This window comes from Cydia fagiglandana, chromosome 2 (assembly GCF_963556715.1).
Source record: "Cydia fagiglandana chromosome 2, ilCydFagi1.1, whole genome shotgun sequence".
NCBI classification, from domain to species: domain Eukaryota; kingdom Metazoa; phylum Arthropoda; class Insecta; order Lepidoptera; family Tortricidae; genus Cydia; species Cydia fagiglandana.
In genome coordinates this window covers 15,598,982-15,620,394 of record NC_085933.1, presented here as the reverse complement: position 1 = coordinate 15,620,394, position 21,413 = coordinate 15,598,982, and the positions used below count along the sequence as shown (strand labels likewise).

At 38.4% G+C, this 21,413-nt stretch overlaps 1 protein-coding gene across 1 annotated transcript in view; it reads right to left on the bottom strand.

Moving 5' to 3' along the window:
* LOC134676829 (O-acyltransferase like protein-like) overlaps positions 1-21,413 on the bottom strand; it is a 44,315-nt gene that overhangs the window by 7,363 nt on the left and 15,539 nt on the right. The window contains exons 2-7 of the mRNA XM_063535213.1: positions 20,535-20,683; positions 19,954-20,124; positions 19,290-19,446; positions 18,779-18,881; positions 15,787-15,874; positions 259-425 (exon numbers count right to left, since the gene is read on the bottom strand). Of these exons, the coding sequence (XP_063391283.1) occupies positions 259-425; positions 15,787-15,874; positions 18,779-18,881; positions 19,290-19,446; positions 19,954-20,124; positions 20,535-20,683 (835 nt within the window). The remainder of the gene's footprint in view (positions 1-258; positions 426-15,786; positions 15,875-18,778; positions 18,882-19,289; positions 19,447-19,953; positions 20,125-20,534; positions 20,684-21,413) is intronic.

The window sequence follows — 21,413 nt, the reverse complement described above, 5'->3', positions numbered from 1 at the left end:
TCGAATTCAGCCTTGGGCAGGCGTGGCTCACTCCGCGATTTTGTCGCTTGGCAACAGGTAGCTACAAATACATCCATCCCACACCAAATTTGGTGGCTGGCCATAAGCCGCGCGTGGCGCTGTCGCCACCTAGCGGTCTTATCTGTCCTAATCGTAACAGACGCGTTTTGTTAGAGAGTGAATCGTACCTAGTACTATTATTTATTCTGTGCCTTGGGCAAAGGAGGCCTTAGTATACGAGCTTATTATAAAAGCTACCTGAACCATCTGTTGACGAGAGCCATAGGGATAGTCCTGAGCGAGAAGGGGTGCGTCTCCGCGTAGACCAGCATCTTGTAGGCCATCAGGAACCCGCCCATCACGAAGAAGATCTGCACGATCACGCGCGCGTTGAACAGCAGGGCTTTGAAGAAGTCGCTGTAGGACTGCAAAGAACAACACACAATCATAAAAGGCTTACTTTTACTTGATACTTTTGTAAGTTCCGACGCTGTATTTGACGTGTATGGGTCAAACAGAAAACTGTGTTACGTCTTTCCTGTAGACATACACAAGAGTTAAGGGCTATAAATGTTAAAAAGGAGAGAAAACTGAAAAACACGTGAAAAGGTCCTCCTTTTATTTGGAGAACTATGATAAAATCATTACTTACATGCCCACAAGCTGTTAACTATTGCCCACAGGAGATAAAAATGTACAGTTCGCGCGACTAGTTTTCTCTCCTTTTTAACCTTTATAGCCCTTAACTCTTGTGTATGTCTACAGGAAAGACGTAACACAGTTTTCTGTTTGACCCGTACTTGTGTACATACACGTCAAATACAGCGTCGGAACACCCCGGTACATAAATCAAAATATTGGTAAGTAATGAAAATAGGTACGTCAATAAAAAATAAAATATACAAAGGATGTTTTATTTGAAAAAGCAACGGAAAAATTGGCTTAGTTGATCTTGTAATAACATTACCAACTAAACTAATTACGTTAATAATTTTATTAAGTATAAGTAATAAATATACATATAACAAATCTAGCTAAGTATGTTTAGCCGGATTAAAGTCTAATTATTTCATTATAAATGTTACGATCTGCTGGAAAAAGGTTACAGTTTCTGAAAGAGGCTTCTGGGACAATTCGACGAAGAACCAAATTGGAAGTTACGAGTCTTCTGAATGGCTTCTCTGCCGTTTGTAGTTTTCTTGGCGGCCCCCGTAAAATGAAATCATATAAGTAAGTACACCACACAACATTGGTATATGATAGACATGACTACATACTTATGATGGTTATGATACTTATGTTGTAAACTTTCGTTTCTGAATGCCGTTTCTGTAGTATCGTGAATCAATCTACATATTTTATACTTACATAGGTACCTCATTTAATTTAATATTATGTAGGTAGGTACACATTGTGTGACCCACACTACTTATGTTTAAATATTGTATGCATGTATAATAAGAGCGTCCCTGTACACTATTGTAGGGACATTACCAACAGAGCGTCGGGGCAATAATATCTGTATGACCTACTTGAACTTCTAAATATATAGGTAATATGGTTGCTCCCTTGTATTTAAATATTATTATTTGCAAATGTAGTACGTAAGGTAATAAACTTGAACAGGTAAGTATAATTGTTTTAAATTATTTTATCGTGCGTGTCCGGCGCGCCGTGAGGAAATGTGCAACCGCCGCTGCCGCGCCTTGAGTTGCCCAACGCGGCCGATATTTGTTTGCCGACTTTACCTACATAAGTACATACCCTGAACGGCAGACGTCTACGGAACTGTTCAAAATAATGTAATAATCATATTTGTGCAAGATATTCTGTCTATTTTTTTTTAATTTTCTTTTTATCGTATTATTTCTCGTTTAAGGTGAGGTATGCCCGGGGAAAATTTTCAGATTCTGTCAAATTACCCCATTTCACACACAAGCACACGTCACGCACACTACCTCACTTTACCGGGACAGGTCAGTGACCCATCCTGTTTTTTTTAAGTTTCGTCTTAACCACTAGCCTCCTTTGAGGAAGAGAAACTCTAAAAAAGTTCCATTGAAAGAAGGAAGACAAAACAATATATTTTATCTTGCTCTCCTTGTCTGTTCATGTCACATGTGACATACTTAAATATAAATTAACTAAATAATCGAATTCATTAGATACTCGAACTAAATAAACCGAATAAATACAGAAGTCGTCAAATGAAAAACGTTATTTAGGTACTATTCTAATCAATAGGGCTTTCAATGACAATTTCATTAAAATCATATGTGTATTCCGATGATGTTATTATTATATAACTTACCTTAGCTTAGCTTCAATTTGTATATATTTAGTTATACTACCTAGCTACTAAGCAAAATTTGCATGCTTCTTCAAGTGAAATGTAGGGGAGAGCGGGGACAAAGGTAACTGCGGGTGGAAAGTAACTATTGCTCTGTAATAAGAACTTCGCTTTGCTCGCTCGTTCAAAAATGTGTGCAGTACGGAACCCTTGGGACGCGAGTTCGACTCGCACTTGACCGGTTTTTATTTTGATTTGATAATTTTGATATGTCATATTATATTAAATTACAGCCTACTGGGTCTTGTTACTTTTGACCCACAACGTGTTACTTTCTGCACGCCAACGGGGTCATTAGTAACAAAAGACGGTTTTTTTTTAAACAAAATACACAATTATAATGTTAGTCAAGACGTTAATGTACAGAACATGCACTGACGTTATATATGACTACATTAAACTCATCAAAATAATAAGGGTTAACCAGAAACTAAGGTCAAAGTACAAAGTGTTACGTTTCTCCCCACTCTACCCTAAGCGTCCAAAATTACTGTCCACCTATGTTCATCACTATATTTTTTGCAAATAAATATATGGTTATCTTTATCAATAAATTAAGTCCTGACAGGGTGGAAATTTCATTTTGGCGGATTCTGTCTCTCTGCATCTGACTGTACCTACAGCTATTACGGCAATTTTTTGGTAAACTTACGGTTATATATTCAGACTCTGAATCTCTATAGTTATTTAAGACGAAAATATTTAAGATATATGGACATACCTCTGCTCCTTGAACTACGTCCAAAGAGAGGTATGGGAATGGGAACTGAGAATGACATCTCGCTTTGTATGGTAGGGCACAGCACAGCGGATGTCATTCCAGATCTAGAGCAGAGCTCAACCTTACAGAAATCTGCAGCTAAATAACACTAGCACTAGACCCTACTCATAGTGTCCTTTCTGCCGGTGAGTATGATTGCCAGTTATCAACGAGGGGTGCGGAGTGTTAGACTCGGCAACGCGCATGGAGTTGCAGGCGTCCAAAGGCTACGAAGATTGCTTATCATCAGACGGGCCGTATGTTTGTTTGTCAGCGACGAGGTATAAAAAATAAAATTAAATATGCACAGAATATCATTGAATTAAAAACTTTGTTTTATTTTATAGTAAATTAGTATAACACTCGATACACAGGCAATCACAATCCAGGCCGCTGCGGTTTTGGGCTGTAAGCCTCGTAGGCCAGTAGGTATATCTCGGCCTCACAAGCCGCAAAAACTCGCTAGGACTGAGGCTAGACCATAGCCGTTTATTTATTCTTGATTTCATGAAGGTTTGCAGAACAGCACGTAACCGCATTATACATCTATCTTAGACGGACCTCACAGCGACAAAATAGGTGTACCACTGCACGATTTTCAAGTAGTACACGAAATATTTACATAATGTTCCGTATTAATAGGTAATATTTGAAGATCAAAAGTTCTCTAACATAAATACAAGATCACAACATTGTCATCACAGTTCATTGACGTTGACGTACAAAAGTACGTCAAATAGGTATGCAATATTATTACCAGCATAATGAAAATTAATTCCAATCAGTAAGTATGAGTCTTCAAACTTTTTTCATTCTAAGCCGGGTTTCAAGGAGCAAATTACTTAAATGATATTGGAATCGTATTGTTTTAAGATAGTTTACTGCGTTTTTCAACCATTATGCCCCAACAAATCAAATCTAAGATGAGACTCGAGCTCCATGTGGTGATAATTATTTACCCTGTTTTTTTAAATACTATTTGTCTACTGGTATACTTTTTCGTATATGTATATGATTTAATGTCAAAATAAAAGCAACTGTCATTTTAATTAAATTCGCGATACGTGTGCTTTGATCCGAGCCCAGCGGGCATCTGATCAAAGAAGTTGCGTGCACGGAACCGCTGATATCATATTTTCGAACTTATTTATTGAATGTGAAATTAAAAAAAAAAGTAATCCTGGTAGTCGCTCAAGCATACAATTGCGCGTCATTAGAAGCAGTTTTCATATTTTTATCTTTTGTGCATAAATTGTTACGAATCTTTAAAGTCCGTTTTAGACCTATGTTCGTGATCGATTTCTATCGAGCAAAAGTCAAAAACTTAGGATTCTAATCCCTGAAGTTACTAGAGAAAGCCCTCAAGTTTGCTAATTGAATGTATGGCAGCCGTATTGTGATCCAAAAAAGAGCAACGGCTTTTAAAAAACTCAGTTTTCTGAACTCACTGCACCTTAATACGAGTAATTAACTTTTTGCGCCGTACAAAAAATAAAAATTGTTACATAAAATTTAACTCAAGCTCTTTCATATAATATCTTGTACTTGGTACTTGACTTTGAAATTTTGGCCCCACCTCCCATATTAGACATTAAAATAACTTTTAGTTCTAGGCGCGTCTAGGTTAGCCTCGTTTACAACTATTCCTTCCAAAGTTCCACATCGATACCGTAAGTAATTTAATTTAAAATTACTCACCCTCGCAAATTGCCAACGTTTTTCGGTTTTGTGTAGGCATACTCTATACTCATGGTTTGGTTTCGTGTGCAGATGTGGTTAGAAATCATTTTTCTTCAATTAACTTACGGCGCGATTCGGGAAATGAATTAGAGATTCACTAGATATGAAATAGTAAAGATATGTGACCTTCCAACTTCCAAAGGTACTTTATGGCGGCTGGCGCTTACGTCGCATAGCGCATACTATTGGTGCGGCGTTAATAATCGCCAACTGCCATAAGGTACCTTTATCTGTGGGACGTCACATATCTTTACTATTTCATATCTAGTGAATCTCTAATTCATTTCCCGAATCGCGCGGTTAGTCGTGAGACTCGTGAGAATGACCTTTGCAGTCACGTGTTGCACAACATAATCATGTTTGGTCGGTGCATCAGTTTGACAACTTAGTCTATCGACAGATGGCTGTTATTTGCTATGGAGCCTATGGACCTTAAAACCTGATGTGATGTTGGAATATGCTTTTAGAGGGTTCCGTTGATGATCAGTCAATTGTATAAAGATAATATTACTTATACGGCTGTTATATGTATTACGTACCTATCTATTAGTAAATGTGAGTAATTTTCATATCCTGATATTTCTGTTGATAAAAATTTAGACGAAATAATCTGAGACAAAGAACAAAAAGTTTTGTTAAATAAAGTTTTATTTACAGACTAAAAAAACTTATGTATATAATGATATTTATATTTAAACCAAATCCTTCTAAAACTGATCGGTTGACCAATACGCGATTGAAAAGATAACATATATATTATATACCTAAGTAAATAATTTTAAAAATTAAATGACAGAGGTATGACACCCCGTAGTAGAATCTGGGTTGCATCTTTATTGCAAAGTATTTTGTTGCCGAAACCACGAGATAGGTACCTAAACTATAATTATTCGCTAAAAGTTGTAAAACCTAGATTATTTAGGTAATAATTTACAATACAGAGGTCGTCTGCGGTCGTCAGATTGATATTGCAAAATAATATGCCAAAACCTTTGTTGGAGAGACTGGGTAAAGTTGACGTCAAAATCTTCTAGCTGCGCGAGTTTTTGGAACTAGGTACCCTTAGTTGGTCTTGTTTATCAACTTAAAAGTTTTGCACATCGAACACATTAGTCGAGATAAGTCCCGATGAAGTAAATAATAACGAGATGTGAATGTTTAAATCAGATATTTTACAGGATTTTAACATCGACCATATGAAACTGAAATCCTTGATAATTTTCTAATATATATAACCCTTAAATTTAATTGTTATGTATCGTAAAAGTATAAAACTTTGCCCTTCTTATTTTCTTTTGCCTTTTTCTTTTTTCTGAAGAAAGAGTATCTGTAACAACTTTTAAGTTAATATTTCGCTTTTACTGAACTGTGACGCGGTGGGCAAAGGTTTATGCTTTTATGGTATATAACAACAAATTTTATCAAATAGGTGCAGAATAATGGTCTTCTGAACCTCAGAACCCTGAATTAACAAAGTCATCGGCCGCGCATTCCGGTCAAGGACGCCATTATTCTCAATAACGGTCTCCACTTGTTTCGACATCACGATTATGTTTGCATGTGCATGATTCGGTTTGGTGGTTTATATTTAGCCAAAAAGACCACAAGGTGACCGAGAACGTGAACTTAAAAACGATACCATGCAAATACTGAGGGCCTACCGCGAACCACGTTCGACGTTGCCTCTTTGTCGCATTTGTTAATTCGTACGTAAGTGTGACAGGGAGCTAGGTAACACGTCGAACGTGGTTCGCGGTTCTCTGGTTAATGCACATCGTGAAAGAGAAGAGTAGCTAGACGACGAAATTAAAATAAGTACCACTAAATATATCAAGCGACTAATAAGTTGTTTGACCTATAACAGCGATAGCGTTCTAAGTAGCAAAGGTAGTTTACCTTTGAATTATATAATTGGATGGTGCCAAATGGGTATGGATATGCAACCTACTTAAAGTATGACTCACGTTGGACCGGGCCGGCCCCGTGCCGAGGCGTCCGTCATGTAATTTTTTATGACGGTGATCGGTGATCACGTGGTGCTTCCATTAGTGAGGATGTTAAGTGCAACAACCTTTTTTTGTTTGATTAAAGCATGAAACTTGGCACAGCAGTTCCTTATATCAAAATAAGCCGATTTAGATCGGTAGCCCGAAGGACCCCCCCCTCTGGGGCCAGGGAGGGGGGGTCAAAGAACCGCTCCGCCCGGCTTCATTCTAAAAAATCTAACAGGCCCCGTTTAGCTAATAGGTCATATTTGGTATCAATTTCGGATAAATCAATAACGTAGAATTCATTTCTGTTATTAAAAAATTGCAATTTGTCGAACAAAATTAAAAAAAATTAAAAATAATCTAATTTTTCAAGTGTAATTTTTATGTTTTATTTGGTGTCAAAATTAAACTGCCTGGTTTTTCTACATACAAAAAATATGACAATAAAGCCTATTTAATGCAGATTTTAAAAACATAACTTTTATTTACCTTTATTAAAAGAAAATTGCATAAAAAAACTTATACCGTCTCGCGCCGGTGAATATCTTTTTAGCGACATCGGCATCGTTATAGACAACATCCGAAGTACACACTCTGGAGACCGATTAAATGTATTGTTTATTGTTGTAGATCCTATTATAAAGATAGAAAAGCGTACATATATTATTATTTATGTGTCGTTCAGTGAAAAAAGGGACCTAGGAAAAAATTATCACAGAGCCTCGCGTTTGTATAGAAGCATACTCGTATTTAATTAGTGCCAACCACTCCAAGGACTCCATGGTCGCTGTTCTCAATATGGGATATTACTGCAATGTTCTGCCGACAGGGTAAATATGAAACCCATAAAGATACAAGGTATAGAACTAGACATGGTGGAGGAGTTGAAATATCTGGGCGTTACTTTAGACAGTAAACTCAGGTACAAAACTTACATCAAGGAGCAGACGGCTAAAGCTATAAGAACACTGTTCCAATGCAAAAGGGCAATAGGAAAGAACTGGGGACTGAAGCCAGGAATGATCCACTGGATCTACAAGGCGATAATACTACCCAGGGTGCTATATGGAGCCGTGACATGGTGGTATAGAGCACATATTAAAGTAAACCAAAGAGACCACCTAACCAAAATCCAGAGATTAGCGTGCCTCATGATGACGGGGGCTATGAGAATGACCCCGACACACGCAATGGAGGTAATGCTAGGCTTGAAGCCACTCTGGATTGAGGTAGAGAAAAGAGCCACCGAACAGTGGTACAGAATGAAAGCATGCAACGAATGGAGAGGAAGCTGCGTAGACAAGAGACACGCGCTGATACAAAGAGAGGCACTATCAAAACTTGAAATGTTGATGGCCAATAATGACCTTATAAAGAGGCAGGAGATATTTGACAAGAAATATAGAATACACATAGGAGACAGAGATAACTGGAAGGTGGAAGTCGGACACCCGACGACCATCTGCTTCACGGATGGCTCAAGAAGAAGCTCGATGAAACTAGCAGGAGCGGGCATAGTGATCCTCAAACTGGGAGAGAATCAGTACCACTGGGTAGATATGCTAGCGTGTTCCAAGCCGAGGTATGTGCTATAACGCGCTGCGCAAGCATAATCAAGAAGAGCGTAAAACAAGAGGGCGCTGTCGTAATATACACAGACAGCCAGGCAGCACTAAAGGCACTAAAGAAAATATCAGTTACCTCCTCTCTCGTGAGAGAATTGCGAGAGGAGCTCAACTTGATAGGCAAGCAAAGAAGTGTCACGGTGGCATGGGTTCCAGGACACCAGGGAGTAACGGGAAACGAGAAAGCTGACGAGCTGGCGAGGATAAGGGCGGAGACGGAATACATAGGTCCGGAACCGGCTCTGCCTATGTCAGCGGATGTCACGAAGGGAGTCATAGAGAAGGTAAAAGAGATGGAAGCACAGAGAGAATGGGAAGAAGAGACTGGATGCAGACAGTCGAAGATGATGATCAAAGGTATAGACCACAGTAGAACCAGGTATCTTCTGAAACTAGGTAAGAGCAGTCTGAGACTATTGACAGGTATCATTACAGGTCACAATACTCTCAACAGACACCTCAAGATAATGGAAATTAGTAGAGACGCCTCCTATCCACATTGTGGTAAGGAGGAGACTAGCTTACACTTACTAGCAGAATGTACTATGTACGCGGCACCGCGATATAATACATACGGTAGAGACACACTAAAAGAAAACGAACTAAAGGACGTCGAACTCAAAGATGTCCTTTTATTCTGCAGGAAAACAAGAAGTTTTGAGGAGAATAGTGTGGGAATGCCGCCGGGACAGTAACCTGAAGCTCCAACTCCAGGGAACTGGGCTGAATGAACGCGACAAGCGATCGACAGCCCGCCTGCTTCTGACCGGGCGTCCCTACACTACATCTACATCTACATGTATAAGTTAGTCTATGAATTTACTAGAGTCGGTAGTGCTGCACTCTGGCGGCAGAACATTGCAGTAATATCCCATATTGAGAACAGCGACCATGGAGTCCATGGAGTGGTTGGCACTAACTAAATACGAGTATGCTTCTATACAAACGCGAGGCTCTGTGATAATTTGTTCCAAGGTCCCTTTTTTCACTGAACGATACATAAAAAAATAATTGTACGCTTTTCTATCTTTATAATAGGATCTACAACAATAAACAATACTTTTAATCGGCCTCCAGAGTGTGTACTTTGGATGTTGTCTATATCGATGCCGATGTCAGTAAAAAGATATTCACCGGCGCGAGACGATAAAAGTTTTTTTTATGCGATTTCCTCTAAATAAAGGTATGTAAAAGTTATGTTATTAAAATCTGCATTAAATAGGCTTTATCATCATATTTTTTTAATGTAGAAAAACCAGGCAGTTTAATTTTGACAATAAATAAGAAACAAAAATTACACTTGAAAAATTAGATACTATGAGTTTTTTTTTAATTTTTTCTACAAATTGCTAAATTTTTATACCAGAAATGAATTCTACGTTATTGATTTATCCGAAATTGATACCAAATATGACCTATTAGCTAAACGGGGCCTGTTAGAATTTTAAGAATGAAGCCGGGCGGAGCGGTACATTGACCCCCCCCCTCTCGGGCACCAGAGGGGAGGCTCCTTCGGGCTACCGATCGAAATCGGCTTGTTTTGATATAAGGAACAACTGTGTCAAGTTTCATGCTTTAATCAAGAAAACAAAGGTTCGACCTTTTTTTGTCACTTAGAACCCTAGCTACATAGAAAACGAAATGCCGGAAGCTTCGGCCCGGCCCCGGCCCGGTCTAGCGTGTTTTAATGAATAAATTTTTTTTCTACATAACCAAGAGAAATAATAAAGGTCTATTTACATAGGTTACAATAAATAAGCAATAAAATAATTGTGTCAAAGTCAATGCAATCCAAAAGTTAAAAGGCCATCTAAACTAGACTATCAAGAGATATAAATAGTTTTCCTTGTGGAATGTCTATGTTACTTTTAACAGAAAATATTGCTTGTTTTGTTGTTTGTTAGTTACCTATATTTAAAAACTGTATTGAAGTTCATTACAAAGTTTGGTGTAGCAAGAAGTTCGCGGCGCGGGCACTGTAGGCGAACAATTTGTTCAACAGACCATTATCAGTCCGCAATATTTTTACAAACAGTACCTTAATGTGATCTATTACGTATTCGACGATAGTCGTTAAAGGACAGGGACCTGGATAAAACTACAATTCCAGAGCCCAGTCTTCCTCCTTCTCACTTCTAAAATAAAATAATTAAATTTGCACACGCCACCGGTTTAAGTCCACCGCCAGGTGGCTTGGGTTCGACGACGGTGCCGCCCTTCCACACATCGATTGAAACCACTTTTCTACCCTACCCATATTACCTAACCCTTTGCCTATGTATTACATATGATTGTTGTAATAAATGCTTTATATAATTTGCATTTAGATCTAAAAAATGTAAGTAAACCTTCTAGCGGCGTTTACTAAAATAAGAATCAAGAAACTGGTAATTATATTTATATTGTCATGTTTCTGTAGTTAAACTTTGTATAACTTGTATACTCCAGTGCTAAGTTAATTTAAAGTAACAGCATCTATAAAAGTATAATACATTGTATTTGCTCCAGACTCTTCGACGTTTACCGTTTTCTTTGTAGCCCTAACTTAGTTTGTTAATTTTTAGGACAACAGTTTAGTTTTAATTATTTTCTTAGCATATTATTTGTTGTAAGAAGAAGCTTTAATTTTTAAGTAAGTACCTTATGATGTACCTTAATTTAGGTAAAACCAATTAGAGTCGGGAAATAAGAGTTTGTTTGCCGAGTGTACTATAGAAGGCCGGACCCGTGTATGTCCTTAAACCACGTCCAAGACCACCGGTGGACGGGCAGCAGCGTCCCTCAAATTCGGTGTACTCGACTGCGATCGCCAACCCGCCTGCCAAGCGTGGCGATTATGGCATTCACCCCCCTTAAGGGGGAGGCCTATGTTCAGCAGTGGACGTCTTATGGCTGAGATGATGATGATGACTATAGAAGACCGAGCGAGCGAGCGCAAGCGAGCATGACTATTTTATTGACTGCAATAAACGATAGGTATTATGATACCTACTTGTGCAATAAACCAATCATTACTACCATTACCTAGTAATACTTACCAATTACCAACCTAAAGTCAAGAATGGGAGAATTTGAAACTACGTTGTCATGACAACGAAACGAACGAACGTTGTGTGTGCTCACGCCACATGAGGCGTGAGCACACACGCGCGGAGTAGGTTTTTACTCGGTCAAATCTGACTAAATTCTGACTTCCATTTTGACGAAAATGAAGTTGTAAGCAATAATACAGTTTGCCTAGTTCTACTTGAATATTTTCCATTATATATTTTTTACTAACTACCTACTCGTAAATAACTATGTTACTAGGTCAACAATTTCTTTACGAAAAGCCCTAATAGGTGATATGTTACCTACTCAGTCAATAATATTACTGTAGAGTAGTGCAAAGTAACTAAAGTACCTAAATAGTTTATTTTTTACAAACGAAAACTCAATAGGAATCGAGAGGCAGAAAATCGTGAATGATTACGAAAATGCAATGATGTAAACGACATTTCGTTTCGACCACTCGGTTAATCGGTGTGGAACTCCACACCGATTAGCGTGTCGGGCCACAACGACAGCGACTAGGTTGGTTATACTTTAGATGCGAAGTGTGTAGTGGAAATACAAGCGTGGGAGAAATGTGAACTGTAATTAAAATTATAGGGCGACATCATCACACTATTCTACAATAATTGTAGAATAGTGTGATGATGTCGCCCGGCGACTTTGGGACGGTTGAAAATTATTATCAACTGTCCCAAAGTCGCCGGAGCGAATACTAATTTGAATTATAATGCTGTTCTATAATTGGCTAGAAATTGTGACTATTTATGGTCAGTGTCAATATTACGGCCATACAAAATAAGCGTAACTTTTTAATACTTAATACTTCCACATCATGTACTTTAGAGCGAGCGGGGCGCATTGATTGTCATTTGCCTACGATGTATTACATTTTTAGTTTCTAAGTAAATCAAGTAGGTCCGCGGAGCAGACCGCTCGCTGTGTGGCCGCAAGGGCAGTATGTCGGTAACCGGTCCAGTGCCCGAGCGAGCGCCCACTGCGCTCTTACGCCATTTCACTTGCCTTTTCCTTCGACTTGCTGCGGCATTGCTCAGGGATTGGATTTCATTAACCACATTTTTTTTAAACAGCTTATATATAAACAATTAGATAACATGGGCCCAAGTGTAGGTATATAGTTCCAACTGAACTATGTAACAGTGAAACGGACGAGCAAATATTGTATAATCCTATATATGGTATAATAAATAAGCTTATGGATATTGATAATAACTCTAATAGAAAGCATAATAGCGCGCCGCGGCAAACATTCGACGGTAGATATGGAGATGGCGCGGGTTTTAACCGCACGACGCACGACAGACGTGCGCGCGTTTTCTTAACTCGCTGAGAGTGGACCGCGCAGATAATTATAATAAATCGGGAATCATTTTCGAGGGTGTGGCGTATCTACGTTTATAATCTGCAATACTGCTGACCGCCGTTAAAACAAAACAGCGCAGCAATTATCGTGTGAACACGCTGCATCGAGAGGAAGCTCCATGATTAATTGTTAGCAATTTCCAATCGTTTCCTGGATTTCCGGGAGCGTCGGGTAATTTATGGCTTTTTCAAGCGAACGTTTGTATTTTATTGTATTCTGTACTTTAGGAGTATATTTTGTAATAGACACTCGAAGCGTTATTACGAGTGTTGGCTGTTTTATTTTCAAACTGTTTTATTCTCTTCTGACTTGTTAGGTACACAAGTGATACGACTGGTATGAGTAAGTATGTTTGCACGTTCAGGTAAAATGTCAAAGCTCATTTTGAGCTGATTGCCGGCCGGCCTATTAAAAACTACATATGGGTTAGATGTACTTAACTTAATTACATCAATAACAGCTACGTAAGTCTGTATAAGCCGCGACATAGCTATGTATTGCAAATAATCTATAATAGAAAAAAAAACGACTTCACTAAACAGTTTGAAATGTACCGGAAAGGTGGAAATTGTTTTCGATTACGTACATATATCAAGCAAAAATAATTAAACCGACTATAATCAAAATTTCAATTTTCATCCCAAATTACAATTATGCTAAAAGAACTAATATGTAGGTATTCACTAAAATGTCGAAAGAATAAGAATAAGAATAAGAATAAGAATGGTTTATTGCCACATACATGAAAATAACATAGAGTTAGAATTACTTACATAATAAAATACAACCGTTAAATTATCAAATTATACAGAGCAAAAGGTGAGAAGATTTTTGTATTAGGCAAAGGGTTCCAGTCTCAGCGTGTGCCAGGCCTAGATGCCCGGCGCTGGTTTTCAGACCGGTCCCAGACTAAGGACGGTCGGAGAATGTTACATAATTTATGAGTTTTATGACAAATTCAGTACTTTGGTGCTCGTTTAAATTTTACTACTAACATTTAAAATTTTACTACTAACATTTCGAATGTATTTAACATTACCTATTGATTTTAGCAGATAAGTTACAAGTTAACAGTAATATATTAAAAAATATTAAAAAGTTGAATTGACATGAGAGAAAAAATGATACGCTTGCTTACATTGTACACTTAGAAGTAACAGTCATACTATATTGCAACACTGGATTTATAATAAATGGAAAATAATATTATGAGAATACACATGCTCGCGATTATGTTTGTATGTCGGCGTGTGTGTGTGTGTGTGTGTGTGTGTGCGTGTGTGTGTGTGTGTGTGTGTGTGTGTGTGTATAATATTTATATTTATATATATATATATATGCCTGTGTGTGGAGGCGGGGATTGTACGTTTGTCTATGTGTATGTGATGTGTGGACACTTACGTGGTTAAAAACTTTAGTAGGGAGGGAAAGTTCCACTCTGTTTGTCTAATAAGTGAGCGTGTACTAAACATTTGTATTTAAACAGCGGCATAGGCTCACGGAGAGGTGGAGGCAAGTCATTCCACACTTTGGCAGCAGCAAATTTAAAACTCCCTCTAAAGAATGCTGTTTTATGTTTAGGGATAGCAAGTTTAGTGCAGCTTCTTAGCGACCTAGTGCGTGTGTCTTTTATCCATTTTAGCTTTTCATATAGATAGTAGGGCTCCTGGAGATCCAAAACCTTTCTAACTGTATAAGCCAAATGTTGATGCCTACGGTTCTCCATGTTTAGTAGTTTCTTGTCATTAAGAAATGGGGTGATGTGTGCTCGTTTAGGCACCTCATAACAGAAGCGAATACATGCATTTTGTACGCGTTGTATAGCTTTTTTAGTTTCTGCTAACAGTCTTGGCCCGTACACCACATCTGCGTAGTTAAAATGAGAGAGTACCAGCGATTCCACTAGTATCTCTCTCACTTTGACTGATAGGTATTTCCGGATATTATATAGTACCTTGAGTCGGTAGTAGGCATTACGGATTTTTAAATTAACATGCTCTACATAACGCAGCTCGCCGTCCAAAACGAGACCCAGATTTTTTGTACTTTCGACTTGGGTGATAGGCTCGTTACCAATTTGTACGCTTGGGTTCTGTTCTTTAATAGCTGCGCGCTGCCATTTATTTCCTAGAACTATATACTGTGACTTCGATGGGTTTAACACAAGATTGTTTTTCTGCGACCACTTTGCTATAGCTAGTAAGTCTTCGTTTATCTTATTAAGGGACTCATTCAGATTTTTTGGATCAAATGAATGATATAATTGCGTGTCATCTGCGTATAAGTGTACGTTGCAGTGTTTTAGGTTACTAATCATATCAGCTGTGTACAGAATGAAGAGCAACGGACTCAAAATTGATCCCTGCGGTGTGCCGCGGTTGATTATTTCCGTTCTCGATTTTATCAACTTGCCTTGTTCCGTTGGTATTTCTACGTACTGTTTTCGACCTGTGAGGAATGATTGAAACCATGTACATGAAGATGCGCTCACGCCATAGTAATCCATTTTAGAGAGCAGCAGTGTCGGGTTAAGGCAGTCAAATGCGCGGGAAAAATCCAGTAGGACGAGGACAGATCCCATACCCCTGTCTGTCGCTGTAATGATGTCATCTGTGACCTTGGCCAATGCCGTGGCCGTTCCGTGTTTGCTCCGAAAACCTGACTGCGTACACGGTAGTAGATTGTTTACCTCCAAGTACTTTGTGAGTTGATCGCAGACTGCTTTTTCAATAATTTTTGAAAGAGTCTCTACCTCTACGTATTGGCTTCTATTTGGTTCCGGCTGGAACAATATTATGTAGGTACCTATTGTTCCGTAAACGTAAATGATTTAATATTGCAAGTTAGCAATATCTAAATCGATAAAATATCCAAATGCAACTTACTTGTTCAATGAACTCCGGGTTCGCGGTGTAGCCGTAGCCGATGAAGATCATGGAGTGCAGCCCCAAGATCATCACCATCGTGTAGAATCTGAGACAAAATTAATAAGTACCTAATGTGGATAACTGTAAAGGATGATTCACGTTAGCCCGGGCCGTGTCCGGGCCGGAGCTTCCGGCGCTTAGTTTTCTATGACATGACGGGTGATCACGTGATGCTTTCCATAGAAAACGATGCACCGAGAGCTCCGGCCCGGACACGGCCCGGTCTAACGTGAGTCATCCTTTATTGGCCATCTTTTATGTAAGCATTCATATGTAAAACTTTTATTTACGGCTGCTGTTGTCCTAAACATCAATAAAACACGAAAAAAATGATCGTTTAATGAAATCCCACAATGCAATATGACAGTTCATAAATATCTCATTGTTACATCGATTTAATATAAAACTGTAATTCTAACTTAAACTAGAATTGTGGGCCTAGTCCAATGCCAATCGTTTGCGCCGTAGCAAAAGAAACGCTAATGTCTCTAAAATAAAATATTACGTATCATTTATTCTTATTTATTTATTTTCGAAGTCGGAACTCACGCACGCAGCATTATACATACAACATACATTCCATTTTATTTTTCAGAACTTTTAAATAAATTCGTACGTAGTTCTGCTGTTAATATTATATTCACTGCAAACACGTCACTCCTACATTATATATATTATCAATTATCGATCATTATGAAATGTGTTGGCGAAGTTAATTTCTGCACTATATCACCAATAATGACTGTAGTATGTTACGTTTAATTACAGACTAAATACGCTAAATCAGTAACTAGTGAGAAGCGTTTGACTGCTGGCTATTAACCTAATTAAAAGCAAACGCCAAATTTCGCAGACGTAATCCAAAGTGAAACTAGGGCTTTGATACCAGCTAATATACTAAGGGTCTTAATCCACAAACGTAAATACTGAAAGTTAGAATAAATCAGTTTTAATGTATCCGACTGATTATTAGTTATGTGTGTATAACTTTTTCTCATGAATTACTTTAAAACGTACCTAATTATTAAAACCCTTAGAGCGTTTAGTAACTGGAGACGTCATGACTGTCATTCTCCGTACGAATAGTCTTCCGATTTTTGCGGGAGAGGGGACGTCAAATGTATTGCTATTTCTACATGATTTGTACGTAAAGTACAGTCAACAACAGAGCTATGAATACAGGCAAAGTGTCAAAAATATGTATACAGTACTTTATTGCCTGTACATTAAGGTCGTGTATACCTACATATTTTTGGCACTTTGCCTGTATTCATAGCTCTGTTGTTGACTGTACAAATACCCATGTCAAAGCTGAAACCTTTTAATTTTAAATGTATAAAGCCCTATAAACATACCCACTAAAAATAACACACAATTAAAAATAACAGGCAATTATGTTAACACGAAAAATAAAAAAGCAACAAGTTTTCTGGGTACCTAAGTTAATTGTCTCGGTTGAGTGAGAGGAAAAATAGATAAAAATGCAAGAACGCTCGAGGGGTAGAATCGGTGCAGTTAAACAGAATCACTTTAAAAAAGAAATTCGCATTTGCTATTTTATTTACAATTCTGATTGGAGCCAGACTGTTCCAATGTTTTTATAAAAGTGTCAATGTTGATATCACCGGCGAATTGTCTCTTTTGTACACGCTTGTAGGTACTGGTTTTATTCCGCAAATCCAAATATACGCTACCTTAAAAATCCGTTCAAGTGAAAACATTTTTTCCCGGTTAAACCTAGTTCCCCGAAACGCGCTGGTGTGGTTATAAGGTGCGATATCACAAATTGAACAATACAATGCGGATTTTCATCGAAAAACATTTCTAGGAATACGGGTAGGTATTTAGATATAGTAGATTGTTAACCAAGGGTGGAAAGTGAACCATTTCACCCGAGGTATTTTGGCGCTACAACGAAGAGAGAGCGCCAATAGTTCGAGGGTGAGATGGTTACTTTTACCCGAGTTAAACACTCTACTTTTCATTTCGACTATGAGGAAAGTCAAACACGAGAAAATTTTATTATTGGTAAGTATAATTCTTTAGAACAAATTATTAACAGATATATAGGTAAACCACATAACTATAAGTCACTCGAATCACTTGAAAATATAAAAGGCGCCAATTTCAGTCATGCTGAAGCTGATATGAGAATGAGAGCTTATATTATGGCATATATTGCTGTTAGCCGTTGCTCGAAGTAAAAAAAAAAAAACAAAATTCCCACCCTAGGGTGGGAAATGCAATTTTCCACCCGGTTATCAGCTTATGAAAGGTAAACTTTCCGAACAGGAGAGATGAAAAAGAATGTGAGTGCTTAGATTCTTCAGCAGGTTGTTCAGTTTTATTAATAACACGTACTATGTCGTATTCAGAACTAGAGAGAGTCAATTTACGCTAGCGAGCGAGTTCCTACTCGTATTTCATCAAATACCTATATTATTTAGTATTTTTTGCGTAAGGGTTTTTTAAATATTTAATTACTCATATATGTTTTTACTCTTTTGAATCTGAGTACAGCTGTGTTTAGTGTGTATGTTGTGATTGTGGTGCTTAAGCTTTTTAAGAGGAAAGGGGACGTGCGATTCTCCTTACAAACGTAGTCCCCATTTTACCTTTCTGGATATTGACATTATGGAAAATATTTTTACATATTTTGATGTATCTACGTATATTATGAGAAATGGGAGCAAAAATTCCATACATTTTTTTATTAAATGCTTGGAGCACAATCTCGTATAATAATCAATAATAAAACCACGAAAAATAAAACGAAGGGGCAAGCTGTGACTGATATACGAGTACCTACATGAAATTGAGTCAAATTATTTTCAATAATGTTAATTTCCAGAGAGGGAAATAAGGTCCACGTTTGTATGGAAAAGCATTTGCTCGCGGACGTCCACTTTCGTATTAATGAAATGTAGGTACAACGTACAACCAATCTCACCTCATGGCCTGGAAGCACTTGAACACGCCGCCGTCGGCGTTGCCTCCTTTCTTCAGCGCTTTCCAGTTCTTCTGCACGCAGAATGCCATCACGAATTTGTTATCTAGTAAAAGAAATTCATAATTAGATTAATTAGTCCGATATCCATTCTAATACTAATAATTGTATGACTACAAGCTTTTCTCCTACTTAAAACACACGTTGCACTATGCGGGGAAATTTCAACTAATCGAAATATCTTCCATGTTTTACGTTATTCCCTTGTGGATAAATTGCAATTTTCTTATCAGTTTTTGAAGAATAAAGAGAGCCTTTAAAAGCTGCGGTGATGAAATGAACAAATTAAATTTTTCAGACCGCAATCTTTTTAATTGTCCATTTTTTTAACCTGGATATTTATTTAGTGCGACTTGCATACATGGAAAACCTATTGGACTTACACAAAATTGCGACTCTGCCATTTAAATTATAGATGCAACTTAAAATGTATTGCAATGTTCTGAATACTCACTTTCGAGTTGTTCGCTAGGCCAAAGGAAGTACCACGCGGTGCAGGCCAGGTTGGTCAGGAGCACGACCAACAGGATGGCGCCGACCACCCAGTCCAGCACGTCTATGGGCAAGCTGTCGGATTGCGTCTTGCAGTAACGCACGGACAGGGTTTCCACCTGACATTTAAAAACTTTTAAAAGACATTTAAAAGATTAAATTCAAAACAGATCATGTTGCGGACGACAGAAACGTACGTTTTGGATACATATATATAGTGATTAGCCTTCAGTCCCATATCCCGGATGGGTTCAGGCAGTCTTTTAGATAAGGAGCCCCATTTCTGAGGTTCTCCTCACTAACCACTCTAGCAAGTGCTTGTTAGCGCTGGCCTATCTGCAGGCCACAGCCTCCCTCAGGGCTATTTGCTGGAGTTTCCTGGCTGGAGAGGTCATAGTCTAATAAAACATGGTCTTCTCTTCCCAGAGTGACACAAGCCGACGTCACAATAACATGGCCGCTATATATATAGCGCTATCGTATATTATCATATAGCCCTCTCGCATGATGACGTAGGCTTGTGTCAGTCACGTGATCACGAAAAGACGTGAAGAGAGTACCAGGCGGAGTATATTATTATACCATGGGTGAGGTTGAGTCCACGGTGTTGGTCAGTGCAGACCTACCTGCAGGCCGTAGCCTCGGTGTATGGAGGCGTTAAGACAGTCCCTCAGGGCCATTTCGGCGGACTCTCCTCCTGCGGCATGAGTGAGGTTGAGACCGCAGTGCTGATTCGCGCAGACCCCGCGGTGGAGCTTCGAGTGCTTGTAGTGCTTTGCAATGTTCATTGAGAAGTTCTGGGGAAGAATAACAGCTTATTTTACTTTTAGGATTTTTTTCTTTCTTTTACGACAAAATCTTAGAGAACATTGTTGTCTACACTTGAAAAGCGAAGCATGAATTTTAATCATGTAGGTATGTAATCAGCAAATTATGGCACTTCTCAATGGCAACTTTTTTAGCAGCTCCGCAATAAAACTTTTATATTGTACCTTGATCAGGGCCGTCTTAAACTATGGTGGGGCCCTTGTGCGCATAAGAATTTGGGGCCCTTTTGGAAACTACAGAACGCTAATTAAACTAACATTTTTCTACTATGATCTTCTATTTATTATGGCTAATCAAATATACTCTTACTGTCTGTACTTTGGGGCCCCCTGAGGATGGGGTCCTGGGCATGGGCCCTTATATTAAAGATAGTACTGACCTTGATGAACTGATAAAGCGGTGTCTCATCCTCCATCAGCTCCATGTCGACGATACAGTACACCGCCTCAGGGTTCCGCAGGCAGAGGTCAAAGTCGTCCAGCTCGGAGAGCACGGGCATGGAGTAGTAATCGAATTCGTGGGCGCCATCTAGTGAAGGCAACGTACGTTAATACAGGTAATTACAGGTGATTGTAGTTAAGCAGCGTGAAGTTGCCACTCGCAGGAACAGAACCGCAGAATTATTAGCCATCGGCAGTCTTAATTGTTTGGTGTAGGTTGAAAACGCTATGGCGGAAAAACTTTGTGACAATTTTTATGTTTACTTCCATTGGATGTCAATCTAATTATTTCTTATTTTTTACCTTGTTATAAAGATTAATTGGCCTGATAAACCCGTTTATATTAAGTTCTGTAGCATGCGTACAAATATTGTCATTAAGTTTATGATAATCGGCGGAAAATAAAACATTTATTTGGCGTTGTATTGACTGAACTTATATTCAGTAGTACCTAGAGACGGCATTATAATCCCTAGGAATGTGGGGCAGTATTTTTAAGTAGTTACGAAACCGTATTTTATGAGCGTAATTTTAATGACGGTTTTATTCAGTCTAAAGCAGTTAAATCCTATAAAGAAATACAATGATCTCTATTAAACTCTGTTTATCTACCCGTTTGCATGTCACAGTCAATCCTGTTCCAATCGGCACTCCTTATTTTATTTGCACACTTGAGCATGATACAAACAAGTTTAAGCTGAGCCTGCTGCGTAAGGCATTTTTGCACTTTCAACAGCGTTGTAAGCAAACCTGCCATTCGAAACGCGTTTCAACACATCCTAAGTAAGCCTAATGCTTACCTAGTTGCTTCATAGTAT